The following is a 17,763-nucleotide window of genomic DNA, read 5'->3' on the forward strand; positions in this document are numbered from 1 at the left end:
ATGAGCCAAATGAGGTGGTTTGAGCATCTGTTTAAGATGCCTAATGGAGGCCTCCCTGATATTGTGGGGCTGTTGAAACTATGTATGTCTTTTGGCTGGCCTGGGAAATGTCTTGGGATTCCCGCAGTAGAGCTGCATGAAGTGGCTAGGGAGAGTGAAGTCTGGGCTTTTCTGTTTATAAGACCTCAGATAAGAGGAAAAACAGAAGTAAATAAACATTTAAAAAATCCTTACATGAGAAGGTTGATCCCCAATTTAAACTTGGAGGTTGAAAATGTCATTATTATTGCCTCAAACCTATTATCAAATTATATCAAGTAAGATACATACATACATTCTTTTTGAAATTATTAGGCATTCTACATTTTTAGTTCATGTAGTTCCCTAAACATTGAGATTTACACAGAATAATTTGACCATTTATCAACAATTCAATTAGGTTCCTTAAAATAAAAGGCATTCAAAGTAATCTAAATTAGAGTGACAACAACAATATTTTTTCTGTGTGCAAATTTATAGTATTTTAACTTTACAAAGGTTTTAGTCAAGTTAAGTTAGTGAAATGGTTTCCCTGAGCCAAGTTAGTTAAGTGTGACTCTAGCAGAGCAATAGCTGCTGAGACCTGTCGGCAGGGCGGTTGAACATGGCTGTACAGGTCCAGATGATACTCCAGGATGTGGCAGAGTTTGGGAGTGGGCTCTCCCTGCACTAGCCAGGGCCGTGTCAGCAGGCCAGTGAGGAATGTCTTTAGGTCCAGCAAGAGCTGATCCATTACTATACGACAAGCCCTCCGGACTGCTCGATCCAGACCTGCCAATGGGTTGGGAGGGGTCCGTGAGAACTGTCCTGTTTTGCACGATGACTGTTGTTGCTGAAGGCTCTCTGTAGACTTTCTGTATCAAATATTAGAGAAAAACATTGGAGGAATGACACTTTTTCCATAAGCCTGCAAATAAAATGATAGAGTAATGAGAATATACAGTATTCCATTTTTAATTTTGGATCGATGTCATATGTTGAGAAACATTACAAGTGGGAGGGAATTTTGTCATAAAGCGGATATAAAAAGTCTACACACGCCTGTTTGGATCAGGTTTTCTCTAGGGGAAGTCAAAATAAACAACTGAGATAATATGGTTGTAGTAGAGTGACCAGATCCAAACTCAGCAGATGTGGGACAGGGAGTATGCTTGTGGGGGACAATGTGGGACGCAGCTGACACTCGCGACGGACACCAAAAATGCCTGTTCAGTAACATATAATATAATAAACTGTAACAAAATAACAATTATAGATCTACAAATAAAAACACAGAACACAAAATTGCAGTTGAAATTATCTGCAGTTACAAAAATACAGCACAAACTGCTAGTAAAAAGGTAAATCTCTGAGACGTTAATATCACTAGACAGGGGAGCCAGAACGTGGCTAATGGGTGGGCCTGGAAAAATCAGGGTGGGCCTGAATATTTCTCTCACTGAGCACAATCCTCCTATCCCGACACATCGTATATTCAAATTAAATGACAAAATGAATAATATGAAGTTCAGATCCTCCTTAGACAACCACAATTATACCATTCTTAATATTCAATGCAATAAAAAAACACAAAGAAACAAAAACATTTTAAAAGTTTTTTTTTTTTCATGAATCTTACTGGATGGGCTGTCTGTCAATCTGGGTGGGCCTGTGCACACCCATAGCTCCGCCCTTGCATTAGGCGCTCACAACAAAGACTGACATTAGTCAGTCTCATCATATCTTGAGGTAGATGCACTTTAACTATAGTCACACTCACACAATAGAACCTCAACATGTAGAACATGAAGTGCAGTGACAATTTACTACAGTAACAAAGACAATTTAAACAAAGACAGGATACTACAACTACTGCAATTCAAATTATTTTTCAAATTAAACAGCCACAGCATAAAATGAAAATAAAACGAAGTTTATCACAACAGTTAGGAGATAACAGTACTGTACAATCAATTCAGTTGTAAACAAACGTGTCCACGATAGCAGCACTATGCACTTCCAGAAGCAAGGAAAGCACCGATGAAATACTTTAGGATGTCCATCACAACTCAAGTCTTTCAGTTTTCTGAACAGCAGCCACAAAGTTCACAGAAAGCTTTATCTGACTCGTCTTTCACTGGCTTCACCCAGGGACAATGAGTTCTATCATTGTTATTTTGTTACAGTTTATTGTATTATATGTTACTGAACAGTTGACAAGCTGCGTCATATGCATTTTTGGTGCCCGTCGCGAGTGTCAGCTGCGTCCCACATTGTCCCCCACAAGCATACTCCCTGTCCCACATCTGGTGAGTTTGGATCTGGTCACTCTAACTGTATATCACAACAATCCGAAAAATGTTTTAATGTCTAAAGATGGAAATTGCATTCTCATAAACCTTTTGGGGCTCAATTATTCATACAGTTTGTGTACAATGAAAATAAACATGGGCACATATAGGCTTGTCTAATGGCCTTCTCAGACTACATGACTTTTTTGTCATTCACGATGGTCGCGCTGTCAGACTACAAGATAATATCGTTTCTGTGTCTTTGATCGGGTGAGACGTCACACTACAAGTCTCCAACTCGACCCCATCCAATCGTGTGCTTCTGTCAAGATTCCGTCCATCGGCGCGGGTCCATCGGGAAAAGCAACTGTATAGTCATGTTGATGGAGGCATTATGTGCATGTACGTTTGTTCTCTGTTCTGAAAAGAAAAAAAAAATTGAATAAAAAAAAGGAGACTATGGACCTGTTTCGGGTTGGTGGGGAGAGGGCAGTATGGACTGTCTATTCTTCAAAAAGAACTTAAGGTAACAAATTGCTTTAATGACACAAACCACGTTTGCTAATCAGCTACTGGCTTTGCAGTTAGCAAACGTAGCATGAGTTGAAATGCTATATATACTTGCCACTATTTTCCACCTACTGTCCGTTTCTTTTTTCAGCATTTTGATTGTTTGTATGTGCGCGCTACATTTGGTCCCTCATCATAAGTAGAAAGGCACTGTCTTCCTATTGGGTTAATGCCGAAGAACCAATCGAAGGACGATGTAGGACATGTTACACTATGCGACAGGCAGAACAAAAATTCTGCCTTGCCAGACTTTCGTGGTGGTGGTCGTGAAGCGTCCCAGACGCCAAAGGACCAATCGTTGAGTATGTCACACTACATGGGCTGCAACAACTCAAAATCGGCTATGAGACTCTACGTTTGTCTGTGACACGTCCCAAAATCGGGCTACATTCGTGTAGTGTGACATTGTCATTAAAGTGCACTGGGGGACAAACCCCAGTGTCATGGTTTTGACTCTGTTGTTGTTTGTTTTGGTTGTTTTTTTCTCTCCCTTTCTCTCTCCTGTTGCAGCCCAGCTGGAGTGGAGGGCGTTCCCTTCAGTTGCGCACCTGTTCCCCATGACAATTAACGGGGTTTAAAAGGACTCCATCCACTACAAAGCCTCGTCTGATTATTGACCTTGGTTGCTTCTCAGATCAAGTGTTGTTTTCTAGACTCATCGTTCTCGTTCATAGTCATGTTTTGTCTGGTAGATTATTTTGTTTGTTGTTTTCATAGTCCCTAATCATTTTGAACAGAGTCTGTGATTGAAACACTGGTGAGTCTTCCTACTGGAGTAATTTGTTGTGCCCAACTCGCGGGGCTTCACAACCTGCAAATGTCACACAAGGCAGGCCTGATGTTGCATTGATGTACCCACAGATAAGTGAGTGCAGATACATAAATTATTTTACTTACATCATCATCATCCAGAAAAGAAATCTTTCCATCCATTCATATTTTTCATCACTCTCATTTAACCAATCCTGTACGTAGCTTGCTACAGTTGAAAAAAAAATTCATGCACACCGCATTTTTGCTCTCACTTTTGTTTGTTTGATAGGAAGATGTTTATGTTTAACTACATGATGTTCTTGTTTACAAAGGGATCATTGGTATTTCTAAACAGGGCGAATACAGAACCCTGAGCATGACACATTTTTCCATCCATTTTTCAACATTCAAATTCCCCAAATTCAGAGATTAAACATAAGCATGCTGAGCTGTTCTTACTTGAGAATGATACAGTTGCTAATCGATGCAAGTAGATAGTGGAGGTGGAACTTGCTTTTGCTGTTCATTGGATCGCTGCGACGCTCTTTCCAAAATTCCATCAGAGCTTCTCGAAATCTATGAAGGAATACGTTAATACGACACAGCCCCTCCAAAAGTATTGAAACAATGGGGCAACTTCTATTTTTTTAATCTAGACTTGGCCCTTGTGTTAGACATCCAAAGATCATGAAGAGAAGAGATTAACATTTCAGCTTTTATTTACAAATAATTACATCTGGTTCAGATACACAATTTAGATCAACTTATGTTTGAACCACAAATTGGGACTGATAGGTGTGTTTTGTTGGCCTATGTCCTGTTACACTGTAAATAAGACTGAGGGCCCTATTTTCGCAGACAAGTGCCTGTGCGCTCGGCATAAAAACAGACGCACCTTCATTTTGGTGCCAGTGCAAGTCTAGTTTTGGGACCGCATTGCGCTTGCGTGCCCCAGGTACACCGGATAATTTGGTGACAGAGAGTAGACTTCGCTTGGCTCAAAAACAGATGCATTAGGAGAAGTTTAGTTAAGTGTGTTTGGTGAATTTGCTATGTGGTATGTGCTATGACTCGATTGCACACCCTGGCGCATCTGGCAGCTTGGTGACCAAAAGTAGTAGATTTTAGACTACATAAAACCAGGTCTAAGTAGGTGGTGTAATGTGAATTTGGTGGATTTTTAATGAGGCGCAGGTGGAGAGATTCTGAGCTTCGCGAATGTATGTGGTGGATGTCATTTGATGTCATATTTAAATAAGAGGACCGCGTTTGACAATCCCTCTGAATCGTGGTAGAAATAATTTCATTGAACGAATTGATTATTATCATTATCATCTTAAAAATATTTTAATAGCACCCCCTCTGACCACGCAGTACAAGGCTGTCTCCAATTGTCCACGTCACATGAGCGGCTGACTACACATCATCCGCAAGGGGAGATCTTGCAGTTTACCTGTGTAAATGCACTTTGTGTGCGACAATCTCAAGCTCTGACACCAGCGATTATAATATATATATATATATATATTCCTAGTTAGGTTGTTTCAGTAACTTCTGTGATTTTACGTTGTGTATTTTGTTATTGCCTTGTACAGGTATTTAGTTTTGTGATTTGTATCATTTAGTATCTTCCTCCCGTGGTATTCTGTCCACCTCCCTTTAGTTAATCACTTTGGTTTATGTCGACCTTTTGTCACGTCACTATTTGTTGTTAGTGTTTATTGATGCTGGTGAGCTCTTCTAGTTCAATAAAAACCTCTTTTACCTCTTCGAGTTGCATAAGAATCCTCTTCCTGCATTTTCACGCATTTATGACATCCTCTATGCAGGGGCGGAACCGGAACGTGGCTAGTGGGTGGGCCTGGAAAAATCAGGGTGTGCCTGAATATTTCCCTCACTGAGCACAATCCTCCAGTCCCGACACATCGTATATTCAAATAAAATGACAAACCTAATAATATGAAGTTCTGATCTTTCTTAGACAATCACAATGATGCCATTCTTAATATTCAATCAAATAAAAAACACACCAAAACACAAATTCAAAAATGATTTACTAGTAATTTACTAAAAAATGAAAACTATATATTTTTTTCATGAATCCCACTGGGTGGGCAGTCTGTCAATCTGGGTGGGCCTGTGCACACTCAGGCCCACCCAGGGCTCCGCCCCTGCCTGTTTTAGGATGTGGCTTCCAACTGACTTTTTGTATGTCTAAGTGTGCTATACATGCCTCCCAAATTTCGTAGCCTCAGGTCAAACATACTGGGATAGGGCTATGAACCTCTCTCGGGCGCGCTTTACAGCCTTTTATTTGTAGTAGTTTGACTACTTTATAATTTTATTTTTTTTTGCCAGGCCTGATGTGTAAGTTTGGTGAGTTTCCTTAAATGTTTAGGCTGTCAAAATTGCTACTCATTCTGCAAAAGAAAATAGGCGAAAAGAATAATTCCTTCAATTACAGAGGTTGCTGTGCAGGCCATTAGAAACGTTGCAGAAATGAACTACTGCTGTGCTAACAGATGTAAAGCTGATATACCAAGGTAAACAGCAGTTGATGAGGGAAATAATTTTGCAGAGCAAACCCTATAACTGCTAATGGTATCAGCAACACACTATGGCAGGGCAGGAGTGAAGTTCATAAACAAAAGTAGTGTACAGATGCTATACTATAGGAAGAGATTTGTGTCAAAATTATTTATACAAACATATCCACGATTTTCACATGTTTTTCAGATCAACAAATATATGAACGATTTTCCTATGTTTTTTTATTATTGTGTGTGCATTTCTTATTTCGTCTTCCGGGTCAAAACAAAATACATTTGAGCGAAGCAAGAAAATGATCATATTTTGCTTCCTGGCTTTTTTTAAATAAACGAATAATCAAATAAAGGCTCATTTTCCGTTTTTCAATTGCCAGTTTTTAAATGAAAAATGGAAGCTGATTCCAGTTCAATGGTGACAGCAACACTGCCTCCCCGTGGTCAGAGGAGGGATGGCCTTTCAACATGTGAATATCTGAGACTAAACGGCGTCAGGTTTGTGTCAAAAATAAATGTGTGTGTCCGCTGATGCACAAATGCACATTAGACAATTCACACGCAGAATTGAATATTTGCAAATGATAAGCCATGAAAAATGCACTCACAACAGTAAAAAACACGTGAAAATCACGGATACATTTGTGTATCTGAAAAGCACATGTGAAAATCACAAATACTGTGTTTTTCATATTATAAGCCGCTACTTTTTTCCTAGGTTTTGAACCATGCGGCTTATATAAAGGTGCGGCTACTCTGTGGATTTTTCATCCACCGCGAATGGCGCTCTAACCGGAAATATAATACAACTGCCATTAACAGGAGGTGACTGCAAGTAGCTGATTTCAACAGGCGATGGCACGATGAACTATGTTATGCAATAGGTGGTATGCGGAAGTAGAGCAATAAAAGGTGGAAGTTAACTGACAAACTGGAGTGGCAGTGGGCAGTGAAAAGAAGATAACTGTTTATTTACTCTTGGTTCTGTTCCTTTTTAATCAGCAAAGTTGATGCCGTGTTCAAAAGCACTGTTAGGAAAGAATCTGTTCGGATACATACATGTACATTTACAGTTCAAAATCGTTCTGTAAATGCAGTAAATGTCAAATTTTTCAACATAGATAGGTGCGGTCCATATAAAGGTGCGCATTATAGTCCGGAAAATACGGTACATTTGTGTATCTGAAAATCGCGGATGTATTTGTGTGAATAATTTGGACGCAAATCTCTCCCCATACTATACAACTGGTAAATTAGTCGCATGTTTTTTTTTTTCTAAAGCCACAAGTTGTGTCCCTCATTAGACTTAGTATTGTGCTGTGTATGTTTAATATTTTCTACAATGATACACAATGAGTACTTCAAGCTTGGGGAAACTCCACAGAGTACATTTTGTAGATTTTACTCTAAAAACACTATTTGGTCCCAGTAAACTTAGCTCTTTTTCAGAATTTTATGCTGAATGTTTTACCCTCAAATTTAACTCTGTTTACTCGGACCAAATGTTAAATATTTTTTGAGTAAAATGTACTCCATGAAATGTACTGTACACTTCGGCTCAGTCCAATCCATGTGATCCTGACCTGCAGTCTGCACATGTTGTTAAACCTTTCAATTCTACTGTACCTGTACATTTGTGGAACATATAACACAGGTCAGCTCTACTTGAGGTAGTGTCTTTCAGAATGAAATAGTTACACTTAGTTTATGGATGCTATTTCAGTTAACATTGTATAGCACCATATTGTTGCCCACTCAACATCGATTGCAGCGTGGTCATCGTGGAAGGGATATTGTCATGGTCTGTTCTTGTTGTGGTCATGTTTTGTTTTTGTTGTTCCCGGTTGCTTCAGTAGGGGCAGTAGGTCGATCCTTTGCAGCGCACCTGTTTGTAATCTTAATCAATGGACTATTCAAGGCACCTATGTCAAAGTCAAGGCCCGCGGGCCACATCCGGCCCGCGAGAAGGTTTTCTACGACCCCAGGGATGATATTGCTTTACTATTAGATCCGGCCCGCAGCCCGCAGCAAGCCGGTGTGGGTAGCAGAAGTGATCGGGTCCTTCGCGCCTGCTGATGACGTCACACGTTAAAATATATTGTAGCGTCTTCCAAGAACACAGACGTAGATTCATTATCACATTTTATTAGTCCAACCGGCTACTGTGGGCCGCAGCCGACGCCAATACAGTACGACAACCATTCAGTCAAGCTCTCCTCTTGACCTCCTCCGCTACTCTCGCTCGCATGCTCTCCCCTCAAGCAAGCCGTACGATGCATTAATTAACCTCGGAAACAACACAACTTGGCAAGAGACAAATTCGACCACAACACAGATAACCCAATTCGTTACACTATTTCTGCATCTATGTTTGCCACCCCCTGGCTGTTGTTATAACGAACATTACCACTACTTTTGTGAGGATCGTCCTTCGGTCGTCTACAGGGCCGACTCAAGACTTCACCTCACTTTTCGTGGCTTTCAGAATCGGATTGTGGTGAAAAGTTATACGGAGTAAAACACGCTTTAATTAAGAAATACTTTATGTTAGAAATCTCACCTTGTTTTATTATTAGTAATTGTTAGCATTTGGTAAATTCATTGAGTTTCGGTGTAGGGCTGAGATGTCGCACACTGTGAGCAGGCATTGAACGCTCCTCGAGCGCTAAGTGTTGACAGCGAGAGACGTGCTTTCTTTTCTTCCTCCTCCTTCGACACAGCTAGCTAGTAGTTTGTTCGTGCCAGCAAACACAGTAGTTGCAGATTTCCCATGTTTCACCACGTTTGTTGTTGTGCGTAAATGTTAAAAGGTGAGTTTACTAAGTCAGGTTCGTGTCAGGTTACTGCTGTACATAATAGCCTAGATATGTTCTCGTGAGTGATGTCACATTGATGATCACTAGTTAGTTATTTCGGTTAGTATGCTTACTATTCTAATGATGAAACGTGTGAATGTGTATTGTATGCATTGTTTGGCTTTTTAATTGCTTAATAAAGAGAATTTTTAATGTTTAGGCATATTGTTAACTAATGGATATGCATTGGATGATGTTGCTAGGTTATTCTTTGTCTGTGTTGTTGCAGACCACAGTAAATAGACGTGTCAAGTGGAATACGGGCCTGTGTTCTCCGACAGGAGCACCCACATCCATACCTTGCCACTCTAAAATAGAGTCAGCTGGAGACATCATACCAATCATATGATCCTATCCATTTAACTTCACATTATGTACAGTTCATACAATCTTGCAGCCCGAGTCAACCAGAAAATTGTTTCCAGTTTGGCTGGAGAAACGTAAACGTTCCGCTGATTTTGTTTCACCAAACGGGCAGTGGCTTCTTCTCGGGTCATAAACGGAAGTGACGTACGAGCTGCCTCGCAAAAGTAGCAGTAATGTACTTTATTTTATTTTTTATTTAGTAACTCCGAACGTAAAAACACAGCAGCCAGGAGGGTGATAAACATAGAGGCAAAGAAATATATTACAGAAATATAGAGCGTGACATCATCAGCAGACACGAAGGACCCAATCCAATCTAGACATTTTAAAAAATTTCAATGAACATTCTATCAGTCCGCCCCTTGGCTTGTAGCAAAATGTTGTTTTTGGCCCTCCGTCCATTTGACTTTGACACCCCTGATTTAAAGACTGCCAAGAAGACACCTTATCGGATTATTCCTCTGCTTGCTCGTGACCATAGCACCAAGTATTGCATTTTCTAGATGTCTTCTCATGTTTTCGGCATGTATTTTGCTCCCTTTGTTGCCTCAGGTTTTTCGCCATAGTAAGTATTGTATCTTGTGTTATTAAAGCTACCCTCGGTTTAACTTTTTGGAATTGGTGTGATCTTGTCTTTTTACGAGAAGCAATTTTCGTTATTTCTTTCCTTGCCTTTGCAAGCGTTTTTGGTTGTTCTCGTTTTCCTGGTTTTGTCATACCAGCGCCTTTAGTTGCACTTTGTCGGTCTTGCGTATTTTTGTGTTTTTGCTCAAAACACCATCTGAGTCCACGCTTTTAGAGTCTGCTTTGGTTCCGGGTTCTCCCGGAACCCTGACAGAATAATCCGACCATGGACTCTGTGGACTTGATCGGTTTATGAAAGCACTGGCCAGCCAAGGACAGCTGGTGACAGAGCTCCGCGGCACTGTCGCCCTGCAAAACAACCAGCTAGGGGAGTTAGGAATGCGGGTAGAGCAGGCAAACCCCAAAGTTGTGCCTACATTCACGTCACCCACATCTTCTACTGGGGTGTACCCACCCATGGGTGGGAACCACGAACCCTCACTACCTCACCCATCTCGTTATGGTGGGGAACCTGGGTTGTGCGGTCAATTTATACATCCTTGCAGTGTAATCTTTGATCAGCAGCCCTTTACTTACGCCCAGGACAGCACCAAGGTGGCTTTCATGATTAGTTTATTGACTGGCTAGGCTAGTTCTTGGGCATGACCATGAGCAATTCCCATCCTGAACTTCGGTCTTCATTCCAGGACTTCCTTGCTGAGTTTCGGCGGGTGTTCCATCATCCAGTCTGCGGGAAGGAGGCCGGAGGTCAGTTATTGGACTGTTATCAGGGTAGTTGGTCAGTTGCTGACTATTCCATTGCCTTCCGCATCTTGGCAGCAGAGGGTGGTTTTGGTGACTGTGCGCTACGTGCCATCTTCCGCCGTGGCTTGAGTTCATCTCTGAAAAATATACTGGCCATCCATGATGATACCACGACTTTGGAGGAACTCCTCAGTCTTGCCATTAGACTGGACAACCGCCTTCGAGAGAGACACCGGGAGCGTGGAGGGGAGCAGCTCCATGCTCAGCGGAGGTCCTTCCATATCGACCAGATGCCTCCGAACCACTAGACTGCGCAATCCCGCCATCCCAAGCGCCACATAATTCCAATTGCGAACACATAAGTTGAGGAACCGATGCAGCTAGGAGGAGGACGTCTGGGACTAATGGAGAGACAGCGACGGTTCCACGCGCATGCCTGCGTCTACTGTGGTCAGCAGGGTCATCGCGTCTCCACGTGCCCAACCAGACCTCCACGCCGAGCCGATCCATCTACTTGTATGGGCAACTGTGAGTCAGCCACTCCGCCCAGCAGTGACAGGCCCTAAACAAGGCCTTGTTATCCGCTCACTCGTTGACTCTGGGGCGGATGATTGCTTTATTGACCCGGCTTTGGTTAAGGAATTAGATTGTCCGGTCGAGTCGTTAAAAGAGGTCAAGCGGGTGAATGATCTTGATGGGCGACGTTGAGCAAGTCACGGGGCCTTTGATCTTGAAAATTTCCGGCAGTCACGTAGAGAATAGGCGCTTTTATGTCATGCCCATACAAGCCGCATCAGTAGTTTTAGGATTGGCCATGTCTTAAAACCCACAAACCGATCATCTCATGGGACCGCCCTCCATTGTAAATTGGAGTTCCTTTTTTATGCTCACTGCCTGAGGTCGGCTGTCGAGGGCAGTAAACCTTCCCAGGAAATTACAGTGGAGGAGATTTGTCTCGACAACATTCCCGAGATATATCATGACCTACGTCGGGTATTTAGCAAGGAGCGCGCACAATCGCTGCCTCCCCACGACCCTATCACTGTGCAATTGATATAATACCCAACTCACCACTGCCTACAACCCGTTTATATCAGATATCGCAGCCCGAACAGCAAGCCTTGAAAGAATATATTGACCATTCGCACGCAGCAGGTCTTATCAGGCCTTTTATAGATAAGAAGGACAAGACCCTATCTAATGAAATCACCGTTAATGGATTCCGCTTTTGCCCCTCTTCAGTTCGCTACGGTTTTTACTAAACTCGATTTACGTAGCGCTTACCATCTGGTACGCATTAAGGAGGGGGATGAGTGGAAAACGGCCTTCAAGGCTCCTTTGGGGCACTTCAAGTACCTGGTCATGCCGTTCGGTTTAACTATCGCTGTCTTCCAGAGTTTGATTAATGATGTGCTCAGAGACGTTCTAAACGTTTTTTGTTTTGTCTATTTAGATGACATTTTGATTTTTTTCTCGTAACCTCCAAGAACACCAGCAACACGTTCGGATCATTTTACGGCGGTTGTTAGAAAATCGTCTGTTCGTGAAGGCTGAGAAGTGTGAATTTCATGTCAAGTCAGTTCAATTTCTCGAGTTCATTATCGATGTGGGTCGGATTAGAGCAGACCCAGCTAAAGTCCAAGCGGTGGTGGATTGCCCCCGCCCACCACCAGAAAACAATTGCAATGCTTTCTGGGTTTCGGCAATTTTTATCGAAGGTTCATCAAGGGCTATAGCCAGAGGGCGCTACCTTTAACCCGGCTTACGTCCATTAAGGTCCCCTTTGATTGGAATGATAAGGCAGAAACAACTTTTCACATGTTAAAGACAGCCTTCACCAATCCTCCTGTCCTGCGTCATCCTGACACTGCGATACCTTTTTTTGTAGAAGTGGACGCTTTGGATTCAGGAGTCGGGGCTGTACTGTCCCAGCGTTCCCCGGTCGACCAGAGACTCTACCCTTGCGTCTTTTTCTCCCGCCGACTCAGCCCCGCGGAAGCCAATTACGACGTGGGTAACCGTGAACTGCTGGCCATTGTGCTGACCCTTCAAGAATGGAGGCACTGGCTTGAAGGAACCAAGGAGCCCTTCACCGTGAACACTGACCACAAAAACCTCTCCTACATCCTATCTGCAAAGAGGCTCAATTCACGCCAGGCCCTGTGGGCATTACTGTTGACTCGTTACAACTTCACCCTCACTTACCGCAGTGGTTCCAAGAATGGGAAGCCGGATGCCCTGTCCCGTATCCATGATCCTGCGGTGGAGCTCCCTGGGCCTGAAAACATTCTCCCCGATCACTGTATTGTGGGGGCGTTGAGATGGGAGGTGGAGCGGAGGATCCAGGAGGTGCAGGGAGGGACGAAAGTACCAGCTGAATGTCAAATGGGTAGACTGTTCGTGCCCCCGCAAATCCGATTGGATGTGTTACGGTGGGGGCATACGTCAAAGGTGGCGTGCCATCCCAGGGTGGACCGCATGTGTTGTCTCATCTCACAGCGATTTTGCTGGAGTTTAAGAGGGATGTCTTGGATTTCGTCAAGGCCTGCTCTGCCTGCGCCTGCAGCAAATCTTCCCGCCAACCACCGGTGGGGTTACTGCAGCCTTTACCGGTTCCACCGCGACCTTGGTCCCACATTCCTATGGACTTTGTCACTGGCCTTCATTCATCCAAGGCAAGTCTGTCATACTCACCATCGTTGACCGTTTTTCCAAGTCTGCTCACTTTGTTGCCCTGCCTAAGTTACCATCTGCTCTTGAGACCGCTGACCTGCTAGTGAGCCATGTCTTCCGCTTGCACGGGATCCTAGTTGACATAGTATCAGACCAGGGTCCCCAATTCGTCTCCCAGGTGTTGAGACGTTTCTGCCGTGCCATGGGAGCCACCGCCAGTTTGTCTTCTGGATACCACCCTCAATAAAATGGTCAATCCGAAAGGGACCTAGAGTCTACACTCAGGTGTGTATGCCTGAGTCGGCCCACGTCATGGGCCACCCATCTACCTTGGGTGGAATATGCGCATAACACGCTGGTCTCGTCACCTTTCATGGCTGCCTACGGGTACCAGCCTCCGTTGTTCCCGTCGCAGGAGAGGCTGGTTGTGGTTCGGTCCGTTGAGCACCACTTGCGGCGGGCCCGTCGGGTTTGGAGGGAGACCAGGGCCGCCCTGTCATGTACTGCAGCTCGCAATCGCGCGATTGCGGATCACTGGCGGCGTCCAGCGCCAGCGTACCAGTTTGGGCAGAAGGTGTGGCTCTCTACCAAGGACTTGTATCTTGCTGGCTCAACGCGCAAGTTGGGACTGAGGTTCACAGGTCCGTTCGAGGTGTAAGCCATCGTCAACCTGGTGTCTGTCCGGCTCCGGTTACCACCGACCATGAAGGTGCATCCCGTGTCACGTGTCCCTGCTCAAACCCGTGGCATCCAGCCCCCTGGCCCCCCTCCCACTCCGCCTCCTCCTCCGCGGGTGATCGACGACGGACCTGTGTACACGGTGAGGAAGATTTTGGACTCTAGGCGCAGGGGTCGGGGTGTCCAGTACTTGGTCGATTGGGAGGGCTACGGACCGGAGGAGCGGCAGTGGATCCCCCCCTCCTGGGTCGTGGACATGTCCCTTCTCCGTACCTTCCACTCGTCCTTCCCTTCCAAGCCGGGCGGTCCGCCGGGAGGCGTCCATTGAGGGGGCGGGGGGTACTGTCATGGTCTGTTCTTGTTGTGGTCATGTTTTGTTTTTGTTGTTCCCGGTTGCTCCAGTAGGGGCAGCAGGTGGATCCTCAGCAGCGCACCTGTTTGTAATCTTAATCAATGGACTATTTAAGGACTGCCAAGAAGACAACTCCTTGTCGGATTATTCCTCTGCTTGCTCGTGACCATAGCACCAAGTATTGAATTTTCTAGATGTCCTCTCATGTTTTCGCCATGTATTTTGCTCCCGTTGTTGCCTCAAGTTTTTCGCCATAGTAAGTATTGTATCTTGTAAAGCTACCCTCGGTTGAACTTTTTGGAATTGGTGTGATCTTGTCTTTTTCCGACAAGAAATTTTCATTATTTTTCCTTGCCTTTTGCGAGCGTTTTTGGTTGTTCTTGTTTTCCTGGTTTTGTCATACCAGCGCCTTTAGTTGCACTTTGTCGGTCTTGCGTATTTTTGTTTAGTAAACCCTTTTTGCTCAAAACACCATCCGAGTCCACGCTTTTAGAGTCTGCTTTGGTTCCGGGTCCTCCCGGAACCCTGACAGATATCCCTCCATCTGTGGTCTCTTAAGGTTTCTTAGAGAAAAGCAAGCACGGTGGACGGACAAGTATTTAGCATATCTGCCTCACACTTCTGAGGTTTGGGGTTTGGTCCCACGTTCGATAATCCTGCATGTACTCTCAGGTGCAAAGGTGAGTGTTAACGTTTGTGCCCTGTGATTGACTGGAAACCAGTCCAGGGTGTAACACCCTCTTGCCTAAAGTCAGATGGGATAGACCACACAACCCTAAATGAGGATAACCTCTATAGAAATCTATATACTTTTCAATTTTGAAAACAGGAAATGCTAGCCATGAAGATGGAACATAGTCAAAACTGGTTACTATCAATTTGTTTAATTACATATGACTTATTATTACATATTACTTATTACTAACTTTGAATGAGTACACTCAACTGATTTGTTAAACTAGTTAATTCCCTTTCAGAATCTGATCCAATACTTTAGTTCACCTAAATATTGCAACAAAGTGGGTTATCTGTGTTGTGGTCGAATTTTTGCTGAGTTGTGTTGTCTCTGAGGTTAATGAATGCATCACGCGGCTCGCTGGTAAGAGGGAGAGGAGCGGAGGACGAACAGGAGGGGGAGCTGCTGTACTTTTGGACTGAACGGTTGTTGTACTGTTTTGGCGTCGCCTGCGGCCCACAGTAGCTGGTTGGACTAATAAAAACGTGACAAGGTACACTATGTCTGACGGCGTGTTCCTGGAAGACGCTACAATATTTAGCATTCAATTACAAATAATGCTGTCATTTAGGTCAGTGATTCCTAACAGGGCCGTGGCAGACTAGCGTGCATTGTGAAATTTGGGAATGTATCAAATTTCACTTAATTTGTCATTTTATTTTTTTATTATTTTTATTATTTATTTATTAAAAATATATCTTTGTTCATCTATCGATTCCAGTGGTGTATAGTGAGAGAGAGAAAAGTTACAGTAAATAGTCTTCCATTAGAAACACTGTTCTCTGTTGTATATCAGATCCAGATGTAAATACCTGGGAATAAAAACTGAACTCTTGACCTGTCTCATTATCATCTTGTAATGTTAAAATGTAATCAGTGCTACAGTAAACATAAGGGAATTGGCCTAACTGTTTCAATAGTTTACATATGCCAAAGCTGAGTATAACATTAAATGTTTGGTATTTCCATGAGCAAGGTACAGTAGCTATTAACACAACAAAGACAAACCTGTTGAGAAGGTTTTCCAACTCATACAGCCCCATTTGTATTGTTTGGTTCCTGAGGGGTTCGCCAATCATTAAGGCCACACGGGCATTTTCCTCCAACATCTAGCATAGAAGACAAACACATCCACCTTTAAGTATAGGCTGTTTTGTACAGCAGAAATTTTACAGCAACAAGGACATTTGGGAGGAACTTTGAAGACTCCTAAGAAAGTAAAACAAAATAAAATAAAAATATGACAATTATTATAAAGGTTCCTATTGTTTTTTGTGGACATTCTTTTTGTTTCATTATTATTCTGCAAATGAATCCCATTTTTGGCTGGATATGACTGTTGTGAATGTGTGAAAGCTACGCTTCCGTCAGCCTGCCCAAGGGTAGTTGTTGCTACAAAACATAGTTTACTGCCACCAGTGTGAATGGGTAAGTGCATTAATAATGTATCTATTGTGAGCACTTTGAGTGTCCGATTGTCCATAAAAGTGCCATATACTGTAAATCTGATGCATTACAGGCCTGCAAAAATTAGAGGGCACATGTAGCACCCCAAGATGTACAAATAAGTCCATTGTGGCCATATCCTAAAATGTGCAGCAGGTCCAATTTTGGCCCATTTTTGCACAGGGATCATACGTTGCCGCCCGTGTCCTAGAGCAGTGATTCTCAACCAGTGTGCCGTGGCACATTAATTAGTGTACTGTGAGAGATCATCAGGTGTGATGTGGGAAAATATCCAATGTCAATTATTTTGACCAAAAATATTCTAATAAAAAAAAATGTTTTGTTAATTTATGCATATGTATTATTATTATTATAACGGCAGTGGTGACCGGCCGTTCAACCACCCATTTCATGGGCTGAACCATTCGGGTACATCGCTCAGGCCAATGCATACGTATGTAGTAACAGGAAAAAGAATAAAATGTTCTTCCACTAGATGACAGACTGCTCAGAATTGTGTGTTTAGGGCCAATATCCAGTTGGACACCCATGACTAGCTGTTGAGCCCAAGCTTTTCTCAGCCCTAAAAACATAACTGAACATCCTCAACGTTTTATCAAAGAAAACAATTGTTGCCTCCTTTGAAGAAAGAGATTGTCACAATGATCACTGAAATATCTTGAAACTGCTGAACTGGAATTTGCCATACTGCACATATTGTAAATACAGCCACAAAGTTGATTTGACAATGTCTTTTGTATAAATGAGGCAAAATGGAAGCTTCTTTGTTGGACAAAGAGCAGGTCATGGGTCCGCCGCCAGGATAAAAACCCCAAAACAGACAGCAGACAGTTTCAGTGACTAGCTGTTAGTGTTGAAAATTATGACGAGGATTAGACATTTGGTAGGTGTGTGGTTGGACTATGTTTGACGGTACAATTCCAAGTAAAAGTCACATACCTGAGTGATGATGGTTGGTAGGCTGGTCTGGTAGAAACCTTCATGGTCTGTATCTGGCTCCTGGTCCCTTTGCCAGTCTTGCAGCTCCACATGCAGAGCTTTCTGCATCCATTCAGACACACTCTTCTACAGTTACAAGAACAACCAGAAAGCTATGAGGGACTCCTACCATGCATTTTGTTGAACAGGAAAA

The 17,763-nt window shown here is 43.3% G+C and overlaps 1 protein-coding gene across 5 annotated transcripts in view; it reads right to left on the reverse strand.

Moving 5' to 3' along the window:
- Positions 1–17,763, reverse strand: part of exoc3l1 (exocyst complex component 3-like 1) — a 56,085-nt gene that overhangs the window by 14,874 nt on the left and 23,448 nt on the right. For all 5 annotated transcript variants that reach the window (XM_086028559.1, XM_086028560.1, XM_086028561.1 and 2 more), the window contains 4 exons: positions 17,571–17,696; positions 16,173–16,273; positions 4,092–4,208; positions 623–893 (listed from right to left, as the gene is read on the reverse strand). In XM_086028559.1, the coding sequence (XP_085884685.1) occupies positions 623–893; positions 4,092–4,208; positions 16,173–16,273; positions 17,571–17,696 (615 nt within the window). The remainder of the gene's footprint in view (positions 1–622; positions 894–4,091; positions 4,209–16,172; positions 16,274–17,570; positions 17,697–17,763) is intronic.

The sequence above is a fragment of the Filicampus tigris genome, chromosome 4, assembly GCF_054856515.1.
Source record: "Filicampus tigris isolate MCC_2025a chromosome 4, RoL_Ftig_1.0, whole genome shotgun sequence".
Classification (NCBI taxonomy): Eukaryota; Metazoa; Chordata; class Actinopteri; order Syngnathiformes; family Syngnathidae; genus Filicampus; species Filicampus tigris.